The sequence below is a fragment of the Mauremys reevesii genome, linkage group 10 (assembly GCF_016161935.1).
Source record: "Mauremys reevesii isolate NIE-2019 linkage group 10, ASM1616193v1, whole genome shotgun sequence".
Taxonomy (NCBI): domain Eukaryota; kingdom Metazoa; phylum Chordata; order Testudines; family Geoemydidae; genus Mauremys; species Mauremys reevesii.
Genome location: NC_052632.1, coordinates 71,853,247 through 71,877,440, shown reverse-complemented (window position 1 = coordinate 71,877,440; position 24,194 = coordinate 71,853,247). Strand labels below are relative to the sequence as shown.

Here is a 24,194-nt window from a genome sequence, read left to right as displayed (position 1 = left end):
AGTACAAACTTCAAAGACAGAGTTGCAACTCTCATTGTCTCCACCCCTTTATTTGACAGCTGAATTGAGGCCATAGTATTTATTCATAGGCAAGAAATGCTACATTATTTAACTGCTGTTCAGACTGGGCTAGAAGCATGGTTGTTCATAGGGAAAGGCATATCCACTCAGATGGAGACAAACACATCACTAGTCCTTCCCATGTTCCATCTCTGCTGCTGGGAATATGCATCCCACAGGATCTCCTAAAGGCTAGAATAGCTACTGTGCACATCTCCAGAAACAGAAGAGGAAATGGTCCTGGATGATCTATGGGACATCTTGTGTAGTGCATACTCCTACGTGTTGATCGGTGGAATGCAGTCATGTGGCTTGTATCACAATTATGAAAGAAGAGTGCAGGGGCCCATGATGCAGGTCACTTTCCTGACTATCAAAGTGAAAGCCTCTTCAGCTTGCCGATCCCAGAGCTGAGAGTCAGGGACTTGTTTTGTGGTCCATAAGATTCCTTTAAAGGTCTTCTCTGGCTGTGACTAAGGTAGGGAGGAACTTACCCATTGCATTAGCACTGATGATGCCCTAAGAACATGTAGGACATCCTTTGACATTATCCACATGAGTATCATTGCCATATGACAAGGGCTCTACCAAATCACCGGCCATGAAAAACAAGTCATGGACCGTGAAATCTGGTCTTTTGTGTGCTTTTACCATATGCTATACAGATTTCACGAGGGAGACCAGCGTTTCTCAAATTGGGGGTCCTGACCCAAAAGGGAGTTGCAGAGGGGTCACAAGGTTATTTTAAGGGGGTCACGGTATTGCAACCCTCACTTCTGCGCTGACTTGATAGCCGGGAGCCCATCTCTGAGGACAGCACCCCACCAGCAGCAGCAGCGCAGAAGTAAGGGTGGCAATACCATACCTGCCATCCTTACTTCTGCGCTGCTGCTAGTGGCAGCTCTGCCATCAGCGCTGGGCTCCTGGACAGCAGATGCCACTCTCCAGCGGCTCAGCTCTGCAGGCAGCACTGCCGCCAGCAGCAGTGCAGAAGTAAGGGCTGCAGTACCGCAACCCCCTCTACAATAACCTTGTGACTACCCAACAACTCCTTTTTGGGTCAGGGCCCCTACAATTACAACACCATGACATTTCAGATTTAAATAGCTGACATCATGAAATTTGCTATTTTTAAAATCCTATGACCATGAAATTGACCCAAATAGACCATGAATTTGGTAGGGCCCTACATATGACACCTTGCCTGGGAAGGAGTCAGACATGAACCCTGAACCAAAAGTGATATCCCCTCAAAAGAGGGAACAGCTTAAATTTAGAGAAGGCTCCTTTCTGCTGGATAAGGCCCTTCCATGGGAAGTCCTGTAGATTTAACAGCCTGTATTTTTAAAGTTTTAGGATGTTCAGTTCCATGGAAGGAAATCACTCTGTATATCTCACCAAACAATTCATGGGAAATAGATCATAAAGTGTGGGAAATTGATATAGTCCCATTGAACTCAATGGAGCTACAGTAAAAGCTGTTTTACCAGCACTTCACCAACAAAAAGCTCTATAAACTGGCATTTCTGATCTTCAGTGAAATTCCAGTTTATAATCCAGTTGGCACGGGGCCAGCAGGGGGTTGGGGTGTGGCAGGGGGTGTGGAGTGCAGGCTCTGTGAGGGAGTTTGGGTGCGGGAAGGGGCGTGAGGCACTGAAGGGGGTGCGGGGTGCCGGATCCGGGGCCACTCACCTTGGGCGGCTCCCCACAAGCGGCGACCTGTCCTGGCTGCTCCTAGGCGGAGGTGCGGCAGGCGGCTCTGCACACTGCCCCTGTCCTGCCCCAGGTGCTAGCAACACAGCTCCCATTGGTTGGGAACCACGGCCAGTGGGAATTTCAGGGGGCAGCACCCGCGGGCAAAGGCTCAGGCAGTGCTCAGAGCTGCCTGCCCATGCCTCCGCTTAGGAACAGCCGGGACAGGTCACCGCTTGTGGGGATCCACCCGAGGTGAGCGGCCATTGGATCAGACACCCCCCCCACACACACACACTCCTGCACCCAAACTCCCTCCCTCTTAGTTAACTGGCATTTTTCACATACCAGCACCCCCCATTCCTCCAACGTGCCAGATAAAACAGCTTTTACTGTATATTGATTTGCACCAGCTTAGGATCTGGCTTCCTGTTCGTAATGAAAACAAATACTCGCAAATGTCCTTAATAAGAAAACTAAAGTATTCTACAGCAATCATGTGAAATACAGTTGTGTTGCCACTGTAAGATGGAGTATTTGGGAACACAGTTGTAGAATGCTGCAGTGGTTCTTTTTCTAAACATGTATTTAATGCAAAATCAGTTAGAAAATAGCATTTTAACACCCTCAAAATCAAGTTGAAGGGATGATTAAGACATAGTTGTTTTCTGCTTTCGTGCCCGTGGATGGCAATAATTGCTTCTATATAGGAAACTGGTTATACATCCATTGCCATCCATCATCTTGCCAGTGGTGTATATAAAGCAGTACACACGGTAAACTTTTGATTTAACCTCATTAGCATTCCCAGAGCTACAATGTCGCAGCAATGATAATGATTTAAAATATCTGCATCTAAGTAAATGGAGACAAGAGGAATCTTGTACCATGTGGAAAGCCACCAAGGCCATCACTCTTTTACCTAATAATTAAAGACTGCTAGGCCCTGTCGTGTTCTCAGAAATTTCCCAGGAGGGTCAGAAATTATTTGGAATAGTGATAAAATGTGTTGGGAAGGGAGTAGGGGGAGGAGTAGAGCCTCAGTGGTATCATCCAAACCGATGCTCTGAGCATTGCTTTTATAGTTCCAGTGGTTTTGGAATGGTCCATTTAGGACATGCTTTGGCAACATTTCCCTTCAGACTTGTCTACATCATTTTATGTAGATTCCCTCTCAGAGATCTCAGCCTCCCAGCTGCACAAGAGGAACCAAGAAGAAGACATGCATCCGACGAAGTGGGTATTCACCCACGAAAGCTCATGCTCCCAAACGTCTGTTAGTCTATAAGGTGCCACAAGACTCTTTGCTGCTTTTACAGATCCAGACTAACACGGCTACCCCTCTGATACAAGAAGAATGTGAATCCAGAGGAAGCCAGCCTGAATGGGAGGAATTTGGGAATAACGTGGGACCACTGGGCCTTTGCACAAACACTTTGAGGTTCTGTGGATGATCTGAGATCTTGGGGATTTCTTCATAGATCTCAGGACACACATGAACAAGGAGATTGATGTTCCTTCTGAAGTCCATATGAGGCCTGATCTATTGTAGGCACTTGTATGGCTTCTGTTACTATAGTATCTGAGCATTTCACAGTCTCTAATGCATTTATTCTCACAATATCCCTGAGAAGTAAGGTACCTCCCTTTATTATCACCATGTTACAAATGGGGAATAGAGGCACAGCGATAGTAACTGACGTGCCCAGGTCACATAGGAAGTCAGTAGCAAAGCAGGAAATTGAACCCAGGTGTCAAGCTAACCCCCTGCCCACTGGACCATCCTTCCTGTTTACATGTACAATATAAAACACAAACATACTGAAGACCACATATTCTGTGCTGCTTTATTCCTTTACAGACCACCTTAAAGGAAATTAAGTGAACTTCCTTATAGGGGGAACAAAGAAAGGAAATGAGTTTATTATTCCAGTAATACCACTGACACAGAATAAGTAGCTTCATTAAACATTCTGCAACCTCAAGTGATTTTACTAAACCCTGTACACTAAGCACACAATGATTTTCATTATTATAATACAAACATATAGGGCCTGATTCAGAGCTCACTCACATCAGTTTTACACCTGTGCAACTCCACTGACCTCAGTGGCATTACTCCTGCTTTACACGGGTGTAAGTGAGAGTAAAATCATTCCTGTTCCAGCCAAGTCTTTTCTCCTCACTCCTGCTTCTCAAAGAACCTCATTTTCACAGCTACAATACAGCCTTAGCAAACAGTAGAGTGCACCTCTAATACCAACAGCAATAAATCAAAGGATGAAATTATAATTCATCAAACAAACACTATTTATGTCTTCCTCTCTAATAAATCTATTCTGAAAACCTGGCCAAAACTCGCTCTCTTGCTGGTAACATTTCCAAAATAAGTGATGCAACACAAACTGCAAAATATCGGAGCCAGTGTGTTTTGAATAAAGATCCACATAAGAAAGGAACTTTGAGCACATCTTGTATTTTTGTGAGTCAAAGAATTCACAGAGAACAGTGTGCATGACATCTCACATAAAACCACAATATACCTGGTGTCATTTAAGGATCTAATCCAAACCCCATTGTAGTCAATGCAAAGACTCCTATTGACTTCATGTGGATCAGGCTCTAAGAATGTTGAAGTTCCTCATGCCTTAACATGCCTCCTCTTCTTAACATGCCTACAATTTACATTCAGTGGGAAGCTTAGATAACTAAGCACCACAACCTTAGAAGACACGATGAGTGATCTTTTAACAGCTGTCAAGAGGGTAACATGCCACGGCTGTGTAAATCAGCTTTAAAACGGAGCGAAACATTTCTTACTTACTTCATTGGTTTAAACAACGCTTGTCCGTAATTTTGGAATGTCATGATGAGTTTTAGTTGGGTGCCTCCTGATTTCATTGCTGTGGGAGAAAAGTAAAACCGTTTAAAATCACAGCGTACATTTCTACCTACAGTCAGCAATCTTACACTGAAATAGCACATCTCTCTCTAGCTAAGCTTTTACATTGCACGCATCGTTGTGGTGTCTGAACATCCACATATATGTGTATAGGGCACTCCTAAACAGGGATAAAGACTTAATTAGTGGATGAGTAGGGGAAATGCAGTCTAGAGTAGCTGCTCACACTGACTGAACTGGAGTAGAAAGGGAGTCCTGCATCCTGCATCAGCTTTTCCACTGTTGGCCTGATCCTACAAGTGCAGAAACACCACTGGCTTCAGTGGGAGTTCTGAATGCTAAGCGTGTGTAGATACAGGTCCCTACAGTCTCACTTCCCCCAATCCCTATGTTCTTTCAACTTGCAACCACAAAAAGAGTGCATGAGGGAAGAAGAGATTGGATGTGTCTTAGAGAACACCAGAACCTTGGCTGTACAAACGGGTGAGTAGCAGCCAGCCTTTAATTAAAGGCACGAAAAGATGCCAATCGCAACTCCAATACTATGCTGTGATTAAAGTATTTATTATTCCTGAGCAATATGTATATATATCTTTTATATTCTCCATGGGCATGATCCACAGCCATTGAAGTCAGTGGATATCCATGCATTGACTTCAGTGGGCTACGGATCAGGCCCTGCATTAGGTGATATGTACATAAGTGAGAGGTGACTTCAATGGAAGCTTTGAGTAAGGAATGAGTAATGTCTGAGGGCTTAGCTACACTGCGAGTTAGAGCGCATAAAAGCAGCCTCGGGTGCCTTAGCTCACTACCCATTCACACTGGCAAGGCACATAGAGCAATCTGACTCCAGGGCTAGAGCGCTCCTGGTACTCCACCTCGGTGATAAGATCTAACGCTTGGTGCAACGTTGGCTGAAATGCCTGGGCATCAGTGTGAACGAGGTGTTGCTTTACTGCACTCTGATCAGCCTCCAGAAACGTCCCCTAATCCCCTTAAGTCAAGTGGTCACTCTTGTCATTGTTTTAGAATCACTGCAGGAATGTGGCTATGCCCTTTGAAAGCTCCGTTTCTGACAGCCGGCATGCTTATCTGCTCCGAGACAAAGCAACCATTGCTGTGGAATGCTGTGTGTGAGAGAGAGAGGTGGGGGCGGGGAGAGGCGGTCTGCTGCTGTCTGAACTTACAAGACAGCATGCTGACATGCTCTCAGCCCCCCACCCCAACCCACTCTCTCTCCTCTCACATACACACAACACACTCCTTGTCACACTCCATCCCACCCCTCCCCATTTGAAAAGCACATTGCAGCCAGTTGCATGCTGGGATAGCTACCACAATGCACTGCTCTCTGTGGCCATTGCAAGAGCTGCTAATGTGGCCACCTCAGTGTGCTGTCAGCTGTCAGTGTGGACAGATTGCAGCGCTTTCCCTACTGCGCTCTACAAAGGCTGGTTTAACTCAAAGTGCTCTACATCTGCAAGTGTAGCCATGCCCTGAAATTTGGCTCATGCTGCACACTGTAGATCATTTTTGCTTGACTCTCAAACACCAGCTGATGGTGAATTACTGTAAGACTGACGTTTATTCCTAGCAACTGCACCATTTGTACAATATCACTTTAACAGTCAGATGATGGTGTTTTTAAACCTGGATTGATACATTTTTTGTATAAGTGGAAAAAAACATGTCACTTAAAAAAAACCACGCATTACACGAGTAAAAGAGTTCTCAAAGACTACATCTTATCTGATGATATGGTTAGTCAAGGGAGGTAAATATATGCTTCAGCAGACCATCTGCTCTCTTCCACCAGTCAAGAACACTTCGAGTAAATGAAATGACCTACACCCAAGCTCTTTAATTCACTTCTGCATTGTGCAGTGATGGTCATGTCAGTCATCTCAGTGTGGGCAATTTAGTCCTTTTTAATGCTTCCTCTGAATGATCAGATAATCCCCTTCTTTAGAAATCAGACAAAAAAGGTATAAATTTAAGAACTATGTAAAATGTCATGTTATCTTTTTCATAAATTTTGCCTTAGAGCTGGCCTTATTTGACCTGTCTAATGTCTACATTTGCTTTCCCTAACCAATACCATTAGTTACACGTCCTGTTAATTACTCCTCTCTGGGCCTTATTACTGATGGGTCACCAGCTCGCTTTCAGCGCTTGTAATCCAGATATTTTTTGCAACAAAATGCTATGCAAATCTGGTCAGTTTAATTACTCTTCTTCTGGAAGAAAATCCCTCCTGCGTTGCTATTTTGCTGACCCCTGCCTCCTACTGCATTACTCGGCTATCCCAATGGAACAAATAAATAATTAGAAATTAAGGGGCATTAAACAACTCACACTGAACAGGTAGACCAGAAACATGTGGTTTTCATATATTAGGCTCACTCTGCTGCACAGAGTAGGTGAGAGCCTCATGGACACCTGAAGGGAAGTGGGGGAGGTATAGATGGTTTTCCAGCCACAAACACCCTGAATTCTGGAGGCAACTAGAGCCAGTTCAGCCCCTAGCATAAATTAGAGCAACCCCAGGCTGCTGTAGTATGTGCTATCAGTAACGTCTCAGGATCACTGTAGCACAGCTTACTCTGGCAACAGCTCTGCTACACACCTAGATTGTCAGCTATACTGAGTGGTCAAGAGCATGGGGTGTATAATTAACTACTCCACCTTTACACTACCCAGGAGTTCCCAGATGGCAGTTTAAGCTAGCCTTCCATCACATTGCACTGCCAGAATAGTGTAAAGGACACAGAATGGGGCCAACATTGTGACTCTCATTGGCCAAGTTCTAGTGTCCCGTATATCGGTTTAAATCCAGAATGTCTCCATTAGGTTGGCCAGACACCAAATGTGAAAAATCGGGACAGGAGATTGGGGGGTAATAGGAGTCCATATAAAAAAAAGCCCAAATATTGGGACTGTACCTATAAAATTGGGACATCTGGTCACCCTAGTCTCCATTGACACTCATAGTGTCGCTTTGAGCAACAGAGATCAGAATTGCATCCTTAAGCTTAGATCCTCGGCTGCTGTAACTCAGTGTGGCTCCCTTGCCACCTGTGAAGTTGCCCTGATTTACACCAGCTGAGGAGCTGACCCTTGTCGCTAAAGTTTTCAAAATTGGTCTTTTTTCCATTCACTTGCTAAACGTACAAATGTGGGGCCAATTCCCGCAGTCCTGTTCACTCTCCACTTCCATTACAATCAATGAGAGTTTTGTCCAAGTCATTCTTGTAGGATGTAGACTTATTCAAGGAGCAGTGTTGAGCCATCAATTAAGCAAAACTTCCTGTTGACTTTAATGAGGATTTCTGTTTATAAATTAATGGCACAATAGAGCCACATATTTGCAAATAAACAACATTTGTTCCAAACTTTATTTTAAAAAAATATGTAATTGACTGAATGTAATGCAGTACAGATAAAAAGTCCCCAGCCAAAAGAGGCTGTGGAAAAGTCATCAAATACAATATGGCAGTGTTTCCCAAACTTGGGACGCCGCTTGTGTAGGGAAAGCCCCTGGTGGACCAGGCCGGTTTGTTTACCTGCCACATCCTCAGGTCCGGCCAATCGTGGCTCCCACTGGCCGCGGTTCGCTGCTCCAGGCCAATGGGAGCTGCTGGAAGTGTTGCGGGCTGGGGGACATACTGGCCGCCGCTTCCAGCAGCTCCCATTGGCCTGGAGCGGCGAACCGTGGCTAGTGGGAGCCACGATTGGCCTGACCTGCAGATGCGGCAGGTAAACAAATCAGCCCAGCTCACCAGGGGCTTTCCCTACACAAGCGGCATCCCAGTTTGGGAAATGCTGCAATATGGGAATGTTATGCCCAAAGCAGAATCAGTGTTTGAAAAGCAGGGTCTAGTTTCATATCCCTCCACATAAAGCCGATTTTGCACCATTTCAACAGAATACTCCCATTTTACAAAAAGTCAGGGTTCTACACATGGCATGACCTGGACCTGATACAACCATTAGGAGTTATGCAGCCACCTGAGTGGGAAAGCCCATATTGACTGGGAAAGGGAGATTGTTCAAGACCAAAAGGATGTAGAGATGGAGGAAAAAAAGGAGATTCCCTCACAGCAATTTCTAAACACACAGCTTGGAATACTCTAAGTTTACTAGGATGCACAGCATGTTAAAGCAGCACAAGAGATTGTTATTTGGCTAGCAACCTCTGCGGCCAATGACTTTGGCAACAAGAAAGGGGAAAACTTTATGAAAGGTTCATGAAAAATTGCTCTGATTTGTTACACATGCGAGGCCTGATTTCCAGACCGAAAAAACTGGTCCATCCTTTGTTTGAGGGTGCAAGGTGAGAAGATTAAAGGTTCCCTCTGGCCTTGTCATACTCACCCACACATTATTGTCTGCACAAGCAGAATTGGTTGCAGTAGCACTCTGGAGCACAAGGACTGCTGGAGTTTTGTGCCACTGCTGAGTTTAGATGTAGGACTTCATGCCTCCCAACTGGCCCCCTGCAGTGCAGGGTGGGGGGACACATGCTACACACTGACTGAGGGTGGCACAGCAACCGCACTCCCCCTTGGCTTCTAGAGGCATTGTGCCTTGCCGGGGAACAATCTGCCCAGGCACTTCAGCAGGAGCTATGCAGCTCCACAGTGTCCCTGACTATGGCTCCCAACCATTTTAACCCAAAGGCTGGAGTCGCATCATAGGCACATTTAACTTACGTGATTTTAACTATATGCGCTCAGCAAAACAAACAAACAAAAAAGAGAAAAACAATAATTTAAATACTGTACCTGTAGTGCGGGCAATTCCGCCCGCCATTCCACTCAATGAGCGTTTGACTATATGCAATTTTCGCCTTACGCACTGACCTCAGAACCTAACCCCCGCGTAAGATGCGACTTCCCCCGTACATACAGGTGCCTACCTACATATGCAAAAGTGAGGATCGTTAACATGAATTATACAGTGCCGGAGTTGTGCATGACACGTCGCAGATGAGAAAGAGGTATGGTCTGAATCCAATGTGCTTTCAATCTAAGGTCTTGACCCTGCAGACAGTGACATGTGTACTTAATATCTGGGATTGGGTGCATGCAAAAACCTTGATTTGCATAGGCCTATGTGGTAGTGCATGTCTAAAGCAGGGCTCACATTCATGGAGACTATCTGAACATTAGGCCTAGAGATTTTCCTCCTCCCTCTAATAACAAGGCTGCTTGCTCAGCTTCTTTTCATCTTCTGGCATATATGAATCAGACAAGGAACATTCCACTTTCCACTTATGTTTCTCAGTTCAGACATGTTTCCCTTTATATTATGCCAAGGAATAAGAATCCAATCATGTTCTAAAGCCTTGTTTGCTTGTTTGGAGATGCCCTTGAGACTTCAGCTGCTACCCAAATAAAAATTTCATAAGGATTTATAATACACAGGATTAGAACATACAGTATTCAGAGAAGAGCACATAATGACACTAAGCCATTACAGCCTGTCACGTCTATGATCAGCATACTAAGACATTTCTAAGATGGCCTTAGGGCTGTTCTGACTCCAAAGGTGTTTTCCAGCCAGGGTCATAATCCACATTTTAAAAAGTGTTGGAATATGCCTTTATGTTACAGACGATGAGCAGCTCTGGAAAAGTTCTTAAAAACTTGCTGACACCATATAGTACATCTTGAGTCAACTCTCGTCCAACAATTCTTGGACATGTTTATATAATGGTAAAAGTAAATTCCAGTACAAAGACTCCCTTTAATCTTTAGGCAATTCAACTTGTCAAAGAAAGAAATTGGAAACTAAAGGTTAATATACTCCAGCTTTAACATCCTCTTTCATCTAAGGTACTGCAAGAATTTTACAGCCTGATTTCCAAATTTCAAGAGGCTTTGGAACAAATCCTCAGTGGGGTTAACTTTACCAGGGACATTTGGGGATTGAGGGCCTGGTCCAAAGGCCACTGAAGTCCAAGAGCGTCTTTCTACTCATTCTTCTGGGCTTTGGATTAAGTATGTAATGATCTTCCCCCATGCTCACCTGTCGTCCTTCTCCCATGTGCCCCGGGGGTTCCTAGTCAGTCATACCTCCAACTTCTCCCCCACCTAGTCCCTCTTGAAAACACATGTCCATGTTTTCTGCAAACCCTACACCTCCCCTTTGCGAAGTGTTCAAATAATGAAACCCTCTATGGAACTTATGAGATGTATGGCACCATGATCACTCAGTCATGTTTTTATAGCTGTCCATATGTGGTTTCTTGCACCATCCTCTAAAGCATCTTGTACTGACTGCTGTCCGAGACAGGACATTGGACTGGATGAACCCCTGGTGTGACCTAGTATGTAATTTCCTGGATGTTGTTGCAACCCAGCCCTCATCCTTCCAATACATTTAGATCGTAAGCTCTTCGGTAAGGGCACTTGTCTTTGTAGAGTGTGCACTATTGGTGGTGTTATAAATAATAATCATCATTTTTATTAACAATGGGAGTGGCAGGGCCCTGAATATCAAGTTAATATATTCCTCATAGTCTTTTGCAACACCATCAGGAAGAGATAAAGGACAGAGTGCTAGCATTAAGTCTGAACTTCCTTTCTTTTGCCTGTGTCTGACATACAATATTCCATGTACTTATGCTGCCGATATATGAGAGAGGTGGGACTGAGCTAAAACTCGCGGTGTGATAATAACTGAATAAGGGAAAGTTTAAATCCAGATATAGATTCCAACTTTGTAAATCAGACCTAAATTTAACACCAACACCTCAACCTCGCTAGCAGATAATAGTCTGCACAACCTAGATCAGGGGTAGGCAACCTACGGCACGCGTGCCAAAGGCGGCACGCAAGCTGATTTTCAGTGGCGTTCACACTGCCAGGGTCCTGGCCACTGATCTGGCGGGCTCTGCATTTTAATTTAATTTTAAATGAAGCTTCTTAAACATTTTAAAAACCTTATTTACTTTACATACAACAATACTTTACTTATATATTATAGACTTATAGAAAGAGACCTTCTAAAACCGTTAAAATGTATTACCGGCACGCGAAACCTTAAATCAGAGTGAATACATGAAGACTCGGCACAGCACTTCTGAAAAGTTGCCGACCCCTGACCTAGATGCTTGTTTCCACACAAACTGTAAAAAGGAACAAATTTCAAAAGAAATTCAAGCCTCAATCATTTCTTAACTTGTTCTTGCTCAGCCACTGCTGCTGACTTGTTTTTAAAGGCCTTCAAGATGATAAAAGCAGTTTTAAAAGGCGGAGATATCTGTTAAAACATCCAAAGTCTTTGTTGTACATTTTAAGTCCCCCCCACAACCCCATTCAGGCCTGTAAATTTAATCAATCTGCTGATTCTTGGCAGATTCATTGTTTTCTTATAAAGTAAATCAGTGGTGCTACATTTCATCATGTTTTTCACACATTCTTTCCTTGCCTTTTGACAAGATATTTATCATTTTACTGAGAGCCAGGATCTAGGTTCAGTATTCATAGCACTGTCTTTTAGTTTTCTGTTTAGCCAATGTCTACCTTCGTTAATTGTACCATTTATCTACCACATCAGTAATTTTGTGCTCTAGCTTTCTAATTATTGCCTGCACAAATTGAATGCATCATAGGCTTTAGAAATCAACTGAATCAGGTAATGTTCCCAAGGCCTTTCAACCAGGAAATTTAAAAAAAAACAACCCACACACAGAAGCCTGTTTTGCTGACATGCAAGCCAATGGCAAAACTCCTGTTGACTTTAATGGGAGAAGGATCAGGCCCACAGTTACTGAACGCATGCATCTAACTGCTCTATGCCATACAATGCTTCTAGTTAAACTGCTCGTGCTGCTGCTGTGATTATGCACATGCATAAATGTGCAGGAGAATGGCTAATTACAGTAATTTGTACAGGATGTTATGGTAATTCTCCATGCAAAGCAGGTGTGCCGTTCGGCATGCATATGTGCATCCACCTTTTCTGAAAATTGGGTTTCAATATTCAATAGAAAATATTAATGTTTAGGCTCCAGTCCTGCTCCCTTTTAAGTCATCAGAAGTTTTGCTTTGGATTACATGAGAACAGGATCAGCCCCTTTGCACTGAACAGAATAAATAGAAAACACATACTGATACTTGGCTTAAAGCTATTCTTAACCCTGTCCTTTTCAAGGCCACCTCTGGGTGTCACTGTGGGAACTAGATGTAATGTTCATATTAAATTTTCCATAGTGGCATCATCAATGGATTTGTTCCATTTAAACTTTAACCTCCAGGAAATGTCACCTTGATGCTCTCTGCTCTTGTGAACTAAGCAGTAATTGCTTCTCTCACCATTTTCATTTTAAGGTAACTGGATGGGTTACAGAATCTTGCAAGCAGTTTTGATTGTTCCAGAGCTGTCTATTTGGACATGACACTTTCCAATTAATAATAAAATTAAGCAGATACATCTGACTTGGCTAAGAAGGCAATTTAGCTACGGTTCAGGTTGCAAACAGTATCAAAGCCTGCATATCAAAACCACATAAGCCTATTAAAACCTATATATAACATATCAAAATATTAGAAAACCTGCTGTAGACAAGATTCCTTGCACTAAAAGGATTGGATAAGCTAATAGGTCTTTTCCATCTAACTTCTAGGATTCTATATATTTAATTGCACCGAATGTCAAAAGAAAATGATGATTCTCAGGCACTATGAAGATTTCAATTTGTTTTACACTTTTAACCTGGTAGTCATCTTCATAGCTGCCTTTCAAAACCAAACCACCAAAGGAACCATGCAAATTAACTTGGCAAATGTGCAGAATCATGTGAAACAATGCAGTGATCATTCATGTGTCCTTTGATAATACATGTCAGACTTTATTCATCCATTCAAAAGCTTTCGAGTCCTTACTGCTTCTATGCACAAAAAGTGAAAAGTGGGCAGGTGTCAATATAATAATAATAAAAGCCCTAAGAATTTGCAGTGTAAAGCAAAACATACTCCACTCTACAAATATTAATAATATAAAATAAGGTTCTTTCTTTCTTCAAACCTTGCTATAACCCTGTTACCAGAGGAACAAACATGGCTTGGTTGCCAATGGTTTGGGCCAGATCCTACCATCTTGGTGCAGGCAACCCTCCAACTGTAGCCAGGATTGGACCCCTTGATTTTTATAAGCTCACTTTAAAGGGCTAGCTTGAGTTCATTCCTAGGAACTGATCTTTACCTATTTTTTTCAGACAGAATCTGCACGTCTTTGGTTAAGGAACATTGTCTAATGAGATGCATTGTTTAGTATTTTTGTATATCCGAATTGCAAGGCATCCTTGGTGTAAATTACTCATATTTAGTATTTTATTGCAGCAACATCTCGAGGCCCCAAGCTCATTGTGCAAAACACTGTACAAGCATATAACAGAATATCCCATATGCAGCACAAAATATAATAAATCTGGTTTTGTGCATCTGTAGCACTTTTCCCCAGAGGATCTCAAAGCCCTAGCAAAGCTTTAGTTAATTAAAGCCTTACACGACATCTGTAAGACATATAAAGTGAAATCAAGGCCCCAGTGAAGTCAATGGCAAAATTTCTATTGGCTTCATTGGGGCTGGGATTTTTCACTCATAATTTTTATAATAATTTTGCTGATAGGTAACTGAGGCAGAGAGATATTAAGCAACATGCCCAAGAGTACAGAGCAAGTCAGTGGCTGGGACAGAAGTAAACTCTAATATTTCTGATTCTCATTCCCCTCCTTCAATCACAAGCCAACACACTCTCTATGACAAACTGAGAAAGATTTTCTTACATCGTCTATTTGAAAAACATTACATTATGGTCACATCTGAGCATGCTGCAAGCCATGGTTTTCCTCTGCATAAGCAACATATACTATATTTAGATCTCGGAGAAAAATATATAGTTCAGTAAATTGTGAAGCTACACCATTCAGCAGTGCAGTATATTCAGCAGTGGCCACTTTAGTCCAAATGCATTTTGAGAGCTGCATGGTGCTCTTACAGCAAATCAAACACGGCTGGTCAAGCGTTTCAGATGCAAAGTCTTAAAGGACCTGGGGTTAAGCAAAATTGTTGCCCTGAAGCTGTGCAAGGTGATAGATCACGGAAGTGATACCACCACTCGCCAGGGTGTGGGAGGGATAGGAGGGGACCCAGCTTATATCTCTTTCTTTTCCATCTCCTGATGGATAAGTGAGGAGTGCCTTTAAAATCAGCATAGTAAGGAGCTGTCCCTACTCCCCAATCCAATTGCAAGATGAATATTCTGTACATCATTCCTGACTGGGTGAGTGGGTCAGGAAAGGGGATTGTCGTTCCCCACAAAGACCAGGCAGTGAAAATCACCTAGAACATGTTCCACTGTAAATTATCCTTGTTATCCCGAGGCCTAGACTGCAGGAAGATGAAAAGCATTCGGTATTATCTAAAGAGAGTGACTGCTATTTCTATTATGTTAGGTGTTATCTAAAGATGGAATATATACGGCACGATTCTCAAACCTGGGCTCCTTAATAAAGCATCTCAGTCCAGAGGCGGGGCAGAAAACCAGCACACAGGCTCATACAAATGGCATTTATTTATGCACCTTACAGTCAATTTGATCATTCAGTACATTGGTCTGGACATCCTGTTAAGGCAACATGGTTTGAAAATTGCTCTCTTTGGGTGAAATTCCCCTCTAAGCAGAGCATGAGGCCTAAGCATGATTTAAGTTCCACGTAAAGCTTTGGAGTGTCTCTCTGCATAAAGTTGAATTTCATCCATGTAGCATTCCCCAAATCCTGGCTCCTGCTGTCTTGACTAACTAAATCGATCCCTCCTTTCTGATCAAGAATCCCACTTAATCCTAGTACTGTTCAGAGAAAACTATGGTTCACAGGATGGAAAATGTAACCAGTAGGCCCAGTGATGCCGATTTACTGGGGCAAAATTCCCATTAAAGCCAATGGAAGTTTTTACTGAATAAGATTGCAGGGTCAAAGCCCAGTGACCTAATCCAGCAGTGGAAATACAGATTATCAGCAGTTTTGTAGAGCTTCTACTATTTCATCATTGTGAAAAGGTGAAGAGTACTTAGGAAGCTGGTGTTTAATAGAAATTGCCTCATTTTTATGTGCCTAAAACAACTGGACAATTATCAGCCACCAGAATAAAATTACATTAACTGGTTTAGAATGTCAGGACCCTGTTTTGTTTTCTTTTGTTGGTAACTATAAAGCCATATTCAAGAGCACCTAAACCTATCACTAATCAACCCCATAGCAAATATTTCCATGTGTTCCAGACCATTAAATGTACTGAATGGTCAACACAGTATCATCGCAATCATGGGTTTATAAACAGAACAAACAGAGTTGAACTATGGACCCCATCCTGCTACCCTGATGCTTGTTTCACTGTCTTTTGAAATCAGTGTAGATCTGGATGTACAAACACTGCAGCTCCAGCCCTTAAAGCTATAGCAGTACTGGAGCACAAGGCAGATTGGCAAGAGCTATAGAGACACTGCACTGTGTTGCTTCATTCTTTAAACACCTTCTGCAGGTGACGATGTTGCTCTTCATCCCACTCCCTGACCCCCTTCAGGATTTTTTTTAAACACCAAACTCTTTGTTGAGAAAATTCAAATAAAAAAAATCAGACTTTTGAAAAATTCAACTTGTTTTTTTACAGTTTAATGAGCAATATTCAGCCGAGTTGTAACTGTACCTCAGAAGTCAATAGGTTTACCTCAGGGATGAATCTGGTCTAATATGTTTTGCAGCTAGAATCTTGCTAGCATCCATGCCAATACAAACGGCTTCTCAAATATTCATGCAACACAGAACTGGCAAGATATCTTTATGAAGCCTCTTTTATATTTAACAAGGAAAATAAGTGCAGACAAATGTAGCCAGGAAGCAATGTTTTAGGAACATCAAGTATAAGTAATGGAAAATACTCATTAATATTAAAACAGCAATGAGGTCTTGAGTAAGTAAATAGTCATAAAACAAAGATATGTATCTGAACCTACCAACACTGGTTATCTTCTGGGAGACCAGGTCCTGTAGCAAAGCCTCAATTGCAGGATTGTGTCTGGAATACAACTCATATCGATTAATACCAATGTGGAATTTTAACCAGTTTGGGTAGGAATCTACAGCTGTTTCTGCGGTGGGTAAAAATTCATCATCTTCGTTACCTTCATTTTGCCTATCACAAAGAAAAAGAGAGAGAGAGAGAGAGAAAGTATTATTATTTTTTTATCTGCCAGTTCTCCACAAAGCAACTTAAAAGAGGGCTTCAAAATGCAATGATGTGAAAAGCAAACAATATAGATGTGGGAGAAGGGCTTCAGTTTGTCCCTGATGTGGATTAAGGGCCTGCTTCCACTTCCAGTGAAGCCATTGGGAGCTTTGCCATTGACCTCAATGAGAGCAGAGTTGTGACCTAAATTATTAGTGCTTGATCCAAAGGCCATTAAAGTCAGTGGCAAAGCTCCCATTGACTCTAATAGACATTAGATCAGACTTGGTGTTATATTGCACTGCCCTAAAACTCCAAAAGAGTGTTGGTTGAATTCGAGGTAGATGCAGTATATTTTATTTTTTAATCCAGAGTACAATGTTAAAAAAACCAACCCAGTGTTGTTTTTATTATTGTAGAGTTGTTGAAAACAACTTGAACAAGTTTGAGACAAAAATATAAACGTTATCCCAAATCTTTATCTAACAATGAACATGTCCTGAAATTATTTGATAATCATGTTGTTACATTCAGATATTATACTTCATATTCCTTTTTTGATCTTATTATTCCAAGGGTATCAAAGGAAGTGAAATGACTTTTGACTACTTCCTAGATGCAAATTCTATTTCCCATGTCTGCAAGAAAGCTTGCTTAGCTTTAAGCTATTGTCCTAGCAAAGAATGTTATGAATTAATGTTAACTGCTAAATTTGTTTTTAATTATTTAAACCTTGGGAGCAATAACAAGCAGAGCAGCAGTTATATTGGAGTTCACATTGCTATCACATGTCTTGACTGAAGGGGTCAATTGTACCTTTAGCCATCTCTAGAGTATATTCCATACATTATTGTCATATGCTGGTGACAGAGATTTTCCAGAGAAATTGGAAGTTTTCTAAGCTAGTGCATTTTAAGTTTGATTTTAATTATGATACATTGAGGGCCTCTGTGATTCATATAAACTTGAGGTTGAAAATGAAACCATTTACACTATATTGTTAAAGATTCAAATCCAGGCTGGTTGCTCCCCTGCTTATCAGAGCTTTTGCATGGCACACTAAAGCTGTTTAAACATTACAGAGTCACTGTGTTTGAAAGAGGGTGCTGTTGTATTAGAGACATGCCTTTTGATTTTTCAGCCATTCAAGTTTCTAAGCATTTCTTATATACCAGTGGGGAAGAGAATTTATAGATGAAACCAAATGCATTAAAAGTTAAGGACAGAAGCACTGGGCTTTAGAATGTCAAAAAATAATTCAGAGCAGAAAATGTTGTGTCACAAGTCAGATCCTGAAGGTTGAAATCCCATTTATATCTGTATACTGTGGACAGTTTTATGATCTTTGAAGTCAATCTCTCTGCTTCTGAGAGAAGTTAATATTTTACTGCTCTGTCTTGCGTTCTTTCTTTTGTTAGTTTTGGGGGGAAATAACCAGCCCACTTTAAACATGTTATTTTCTTATCTCATTTGTGACACCTGAATTATATCACTGAAGCTTTCATTTAATCTGAAATAGCTGTCTTGTAAATGACCTGTTAGAACCTATATTTCTTTACAGACACAAAACAAATATGAATTTTATTTCCAGCTACTGGCTTTGACATATTTCAAAACCTACAACATAACACTGCAAATAGTCTCCATTTTCTACTTATAATGCTATTTCTACCCTCCTCAGGGTTTTAATAAGAAACAATAGTGTGTCTTAAATTATATGTAATAAATGTGGTCTATTGTTTTTTTAAAAGTACTCAGTAGTCTTAACATACACATCAGCTACTGTACAGCAGCTGCTTTTGTCACTTATAATTTTGCATCCAGGCAGAGCATTTTGACACTGGAATGTAAGTGAACTGCATTGCCATTTCAAACGCTGTGTGCAAGAAGCAGCCTCTGTTTCCTTCACACAAACAGTATATTTTGAAGGTATTGTAATTGAAAGGAAGAGCCCAGATCCACTTGCCACACCAGTGGCTGTTGCATCAGTGGCTTTACTCTGAGCCAAGTGAGAAGTTACCTCTCCCCAACCCAAGGCAGGATCATACCATCCCCAGTCTCAGGGTAATGCCACATGAACATAACCCAACTACTCTGCTGCTGGGGAGAAACCATGCTCTGCAGCGCTGCAGACTTTAGCCTTGCTGTGCCTAGCCTCGGGGCCTGATCCTGCGCCCAGCGAAGCCGATGGCTTCACATCCCCTTTGCTTTCAATGACAGCCCGCTGGGGACCCACAGCGTGGAGTCCCCTCAGCCCCGGGGTGACCAGACAGCAAATGTGAAAAATCAGGACAGGGGTGGGGGGTAATAGGAGCCTATATAAGAAGAAGACCCCCCAAATCAGGACTGTCCCTATAAACTCGGGCCATCTGGTCACTGTACCAGCCCCGCTCTACTCACCAGTCCTGGTTCTCGGCCGCTTTCGGGTTAAATCGGATGTCGCTATTGACGTTAAACAAGACATCCTCCTCGGCCAGCTCCGGGGTGGCGATTTTGTAGAGGGGCTGCTCGAAGAGCGCCGCGAGTCTGGAGTGCCCCTTCCCCACGGGCTGCGCGTCCAGACTCCCATCTTGGATGAGCGGCTTATGCCCCAGCTCCCGGCTTATGCCATTTTGTTCCAGCCTCTTAAACGCTTCGGCTTTCTCCGAGGTCCCGAGGAGCTTCTCCCGCGAGTGGGAGGTGAGGTTGGAGCTGGGGTCGCTGCTGAAATCCTGCAGGATCCGCAGCGTGTGCTTGTTAGGCCAGCCCGCTTCCGAGCCGCCCTTCGTCCTCTGCTTCCCCCAGCCCTGAGCCTCCTCGCTCGGGGGGTGAGAACACGAGCAGCCCGTCTTGCCCTCGGTCCTCGCAGCTCGCTTCTCCAGCTTTGGTAACAGATCAATCATGATATGCATCGTGCAGGCGATCAGGAACACCATCAGGATCAGCACCCGGAATTTTCGGACTAAGATCATCTTCATGGTCCAGGAAAACGATACGGGAGGGGAGGCGATTTAAATATTTAAAGGAGCTCTTTCACGGAAAAAGCTTGTTTGTTTCTGAGCGGGGAGAGAACAACTGCGAACGAGCAAGTGGATAAAGTTTATCTCCATCGGCTGTTCGAAATAAATATTCTAAAAGCAGTCGGACCTCGCGTCTGAGTCTCATCAAGTACTGAGCAAAAAAAACAACAAACCACCAACAAAAAACAAAAGCGAGTCTTTAAAAATCAGTAGGAAAAACAAAAGCCAACCGCAGTTCAATTTATAAACCCATCTGTCCAATTGTTCTTATTTTTTTTTGTTTATTACTACAGGGATCACAACGGTAAAGAAAAGGGATTATTGAAGAGACACCAACATCTGAAGCTCTGATTGGGTAAGAAAAAAAAAGACAGAAAGGGGAGGAGGTAATAATGATAATAACAACACCTATTAAAAATAAAAGGCTTTCAGGAGAAGCAAAAATCATCCATAATATTTAGATGTGCTGGAAACGCTTCCTCCCATCCTTTGAAATTGACCAGTGATGCAGCAGAGAGACACACACACTCTCTCTCTCTCCTCCGCGAGACTGTTTAAAAACATTGGCTGGAAAATGATTTTCTCAGACAGTTTCCAGATTCTTCATCCATCGCATCCAGTGCTTGGGAGAGAGAAATGTTCAACTAGGATCAAATCAGGGTGGTTGCTGGATCCAAGCTGAGGTTCCGTGTTTTTTTGTTTTTTGGTTGGTTTTTTTTTTTTTTTGGTTGCAAAACTGTCTGATGGCACTACTGCAACGTAAAGCTTAAATATGGCACGAAAAAGGAGAGAGATTCGAGGAAAGAAACTAGCACAAATCAGTAGCGGTTCTTCTTAGCGAGGGAGGTGCCGTCTTTGATCTCTGCTGGGTCAAACAGATCTGCCTTGGGAGAGAAAGAGAGAGAAAGGGAGAGGCAGAGAAAGAGAGGGAGAGAAAATAAAGCCAGCGAGAGAGAAAGAGAGAGGGAGATCTTTGGCAGGTGCAGAGTGGAAACCCCTTTCAGCTACACTGACTGCTTTAGACTGGTTGGACTCAGAGCGCTGCAGCTCCAGCCTTCAGTGGGTGTGTTAAATATTATGAGCATGCCATGAATCCAGACGTCATAGTTAAGAGATTGGCTAAATAAACGTTACAATGATAGTAACAGGAAAGCCTCAACCACAAGCTTTTCTTTCTTCCCTCCCCTCCCACCCCGCTTCTACTGCAGCTCCAACTGGGGCAAGGAGAGGGCGTCTGTTTCTCAAAGGTTTTTTGGGGGGGGAGAGAGGGGGAATCTATGCTAATAGCATTGCAAAGTATTAGTACAGTCTGGCTGCCTAGACTCAGGAACATGAATTTTGCTATGTCATTGTCTGGAGGGGAGAGAGCATTTTCTCAAGCAAAACTGCTTCTTTCCCTCTCCTCCCTACCTCCCCCTTCTATAACAAGGTCGAAATGTAAAGCTCCGCTTCTGTTCCTCCTAAGAAACAGATGAATGATCTTTATTTTGAATCTGGATCCTCTGGGCTGTAGCAATCTTTAAAGGTGCTGCAGTATAAGAATCCATCCCTTTGGTTACATTCGCTGCACATGCTTACAACATAGCTTAATGGAAAAGGCGATTAGGTTACCAGTATTGTCCTCCATCCAGGAGAGATTCTGAAAACTGACCAAGAGTTTCTAATAAGGTAAATTAGAGGGGAAGGATAGGATTGAGACTTGGAAGATTTGGTTTCAGCTCATGGCTCTGCCACAGATTTCATGCTTGTCCTTGGCCAAGTCACTGGGGCCCAGATTCCCCCAAGGCATTTAGGCACTTAAATCCATTGAAATTAGGAGTTAGCTTAAATACCTTGGCGGATCTGGGTCTTTAATCTCTTTTTGCCTCAGTTCTCCATCAGTAAAGTGGGGATAATCATACTCCATTTGTCTTGTCTTTGGGGCAGGGGCTGTCTCTTACTGGTGTTGCACCACAGGGCCTTGATATTGGCTGAAGGCTCCTTGTCATACTGAAAAGTAATGAATAACAGTAATAAGCTAAAACACTCATATCCACTACTTGCTATCTTTACACAGGAACACATAAAAGCTGTATCTATTGATTTATTTTGACATGTAATGAGTGCTACAAATGCATCAGACTCTGAACCCTCATTATTAGATGGTTAAGCCATCAAGATATATTACCGTGCCTTGTGCTTGCATTAAACATATATCTCTGCTCTTATAACATCGCCACACTGGAGAACTGTAAATGACTCTGAAAAGTGCAAGGCCCTGCTCCTGCAAGCTGTTCAACGCAGGTGTGCCTTTGTGCTCCTACAAAACCTTACTGACTTCAATGCAGCTTGGGGTGGGTGCAGTGGTCCATCCACGGGGACTGCCTTGCAGAATTGGAACCATCATTTGCACAGAACATTTTTTAATGCCGTGCTGCCATATAGCAATCAGTACCTTGACAACTTCGCACTCTGTGTGTGGAGTGTGGAGCATAATCTTTGGTAGATAGGCCTCCAAATTTCTATCAAATGCGGGCAAGGGCAGATAAGTCTTACAGTAAATCTTATTGAAGTAAAGCTTATTGAACTCATGCTGGGAATTGGGCATTATCAGTTTGTAAAGAAGTATTTTGTTTTTTTTGACACTGCAAGCACAATACGAACAGGATATACATTCTGGAGCACATCCTGCTCTCCTTATTCAGGCAAAATTCCCATTGAGAATTGGATTTCCTGAACTCTGCAACTGATTTGTTAGAGATGTTGGGCAAAGCATGTACACCTCTAAATGCTTCATTTAGCCATCCATCAAATGGGAGAAATAGTACTTACCTACCAGGATATAGCTCCAAGAATTTGCTTTTAGATCTGCTTAGTCATAGTCCTTCCATGATATTTTTAAACATGGCTGTGGAGTCTACCACTCTGAGATCATCATGGAAAATCGTGTTTCAAAACGGGCAAATGGTGATTTGTAGCCCATGCATAACTAAAGTGGTCTGGGGGAAGATGGCAGGAGAGTTAGGGTAACTGAGCTGTCTCGACCTCTAAATATGAATATCCATATTTCCAAAGGGTTGTGTTTCTTGTAAGTGTAACCATGCAGAGGGTTGTGGGGAGTGAAGATTCCCTTCCTCCCTTTGCTCCACCATGAGCTGTAACAGATTCTTCAGCACCCTGACATCTCCAACCTCCGTAGCCCACAGACATTAGAATGAGAGGGGTCGCCGTGTTAGTCTGGATCTGTAAAAAGCAACAAAGAGTCCTGTGGCGCCTTAAAGACTAACAGATGGTTTGGAGCATAAGCTTTCGTGGGTGAATACCCACTTCTTGAATACCCACTTTGTCAGATAAAGTGGGTGTTCACCCACAAAAGCTTATGCTCCAATACACCTGTTAGTCTTTAAGGTGCCAGAAGACTCTTTGAGGCATTAGAATGCTCATAAAGGCACCAGTGCCCTATAGGCCATAGATGCCTCATTGGGCTCCCCTTTCGCATGACCCTTAGAAGGGTCATCATCCCCCTTCATGGGTATTTTGCTCTTCAATGGACAAGCTTTTCAAGTGACCCGTTGCCATTTTGAGGTTTAATCCACAGAAAAAGGAAAGGGCTAGACTCAATTTTTAAAATGAATACTGAGGTCTCCAGCACTCCTTGATTTCAGTCTAATCTTGCCAGAGCCAAAGTTCCCTGGAGTCATTAATAAAAGAGAATTGTTTTAATTCTCTCCTCACCTTTCTTTGCGGAGTCACTCAGTTACAGACCCCATTTCTGTAATGGTTTATGTGAGATTCCACATGCCTGAAATTACACCCATGTATGTGTTTATTGGATCAGATCCACAGAGATAGCAATATTGTCACCAACAGAAGCATCCTCTACTTTGAAGCTTTTTTTTTTTGGAACTTGCAACAGGGTTATAGTTTACTAAGTCCATTGCTAATTGCTTTAAGAGATTTCCCATAATGGACAACAGTCTCTTCATTAAATGTGGGTGCTTTTAATGGGTCTGAATAAGAACAGAGACGTCGGGTTCTTTAAACAGACTATGAATGAGTTCCCTTATGGTTGTAGCTTATCCTCTGCTTCTGCTAGTGCTGATGTAGAGTAAAGGACACCAGGGAATCCTGCCCTCAAGAACAAGGAAATGCTGATCGCACCTGTTTATCTCACTCACTTCTCCTATATGTCATGGACTATTCTTGTGTGGGAAGGAGGATATCCACACTCCCTGACATCATCCCCTTCTCAGCCTCATCTGACCTTTTGGGAACCTATTACTTCCTCTTGGTTCATGACCCCATTCTACGTGCTCTCCTTCACCT

The 24,194-nt window shown here is 42.7% G+C and overlaps 1 protein-coding gene across 1 annotated transcript in view; it reads right to left on the bottom strand.

Annotated features, from left to right (window-relative positions):
- FAM20C (FAM20C golgi associated secretory pathway kinase) overlaps positions 1 to 20,959 on the bottom strand; it is a 79,622-nt gene extending 58,663 nt beyond the window's left edge. Inside the window, exons 1-3 of the mRNA XM_039493241.1 lie at positions 19,291 to 20,959; positions 16,679 to 16,857; positions 4,577 to 4,655 (exon numbers count right to left, since the gene is read on the bottom strand). Of these exons, the coding sequence (XP_039349175.1) occupies positions 4,577 to 4,655; positions 16,679 to 16,857; positions 19,291 to 19,847 (815 nt within the window). The 5' untranslated portion in view covers positions 19,848 to 20,959. The remainder of the gene's footprint in view (positions 1 to 4,576; positions 4,656 to 16,678; positions 16,858 to 19,290) is intronic.
- Positions 20,960 to 24,194: the final 3,235 nt, after the last annotated feature.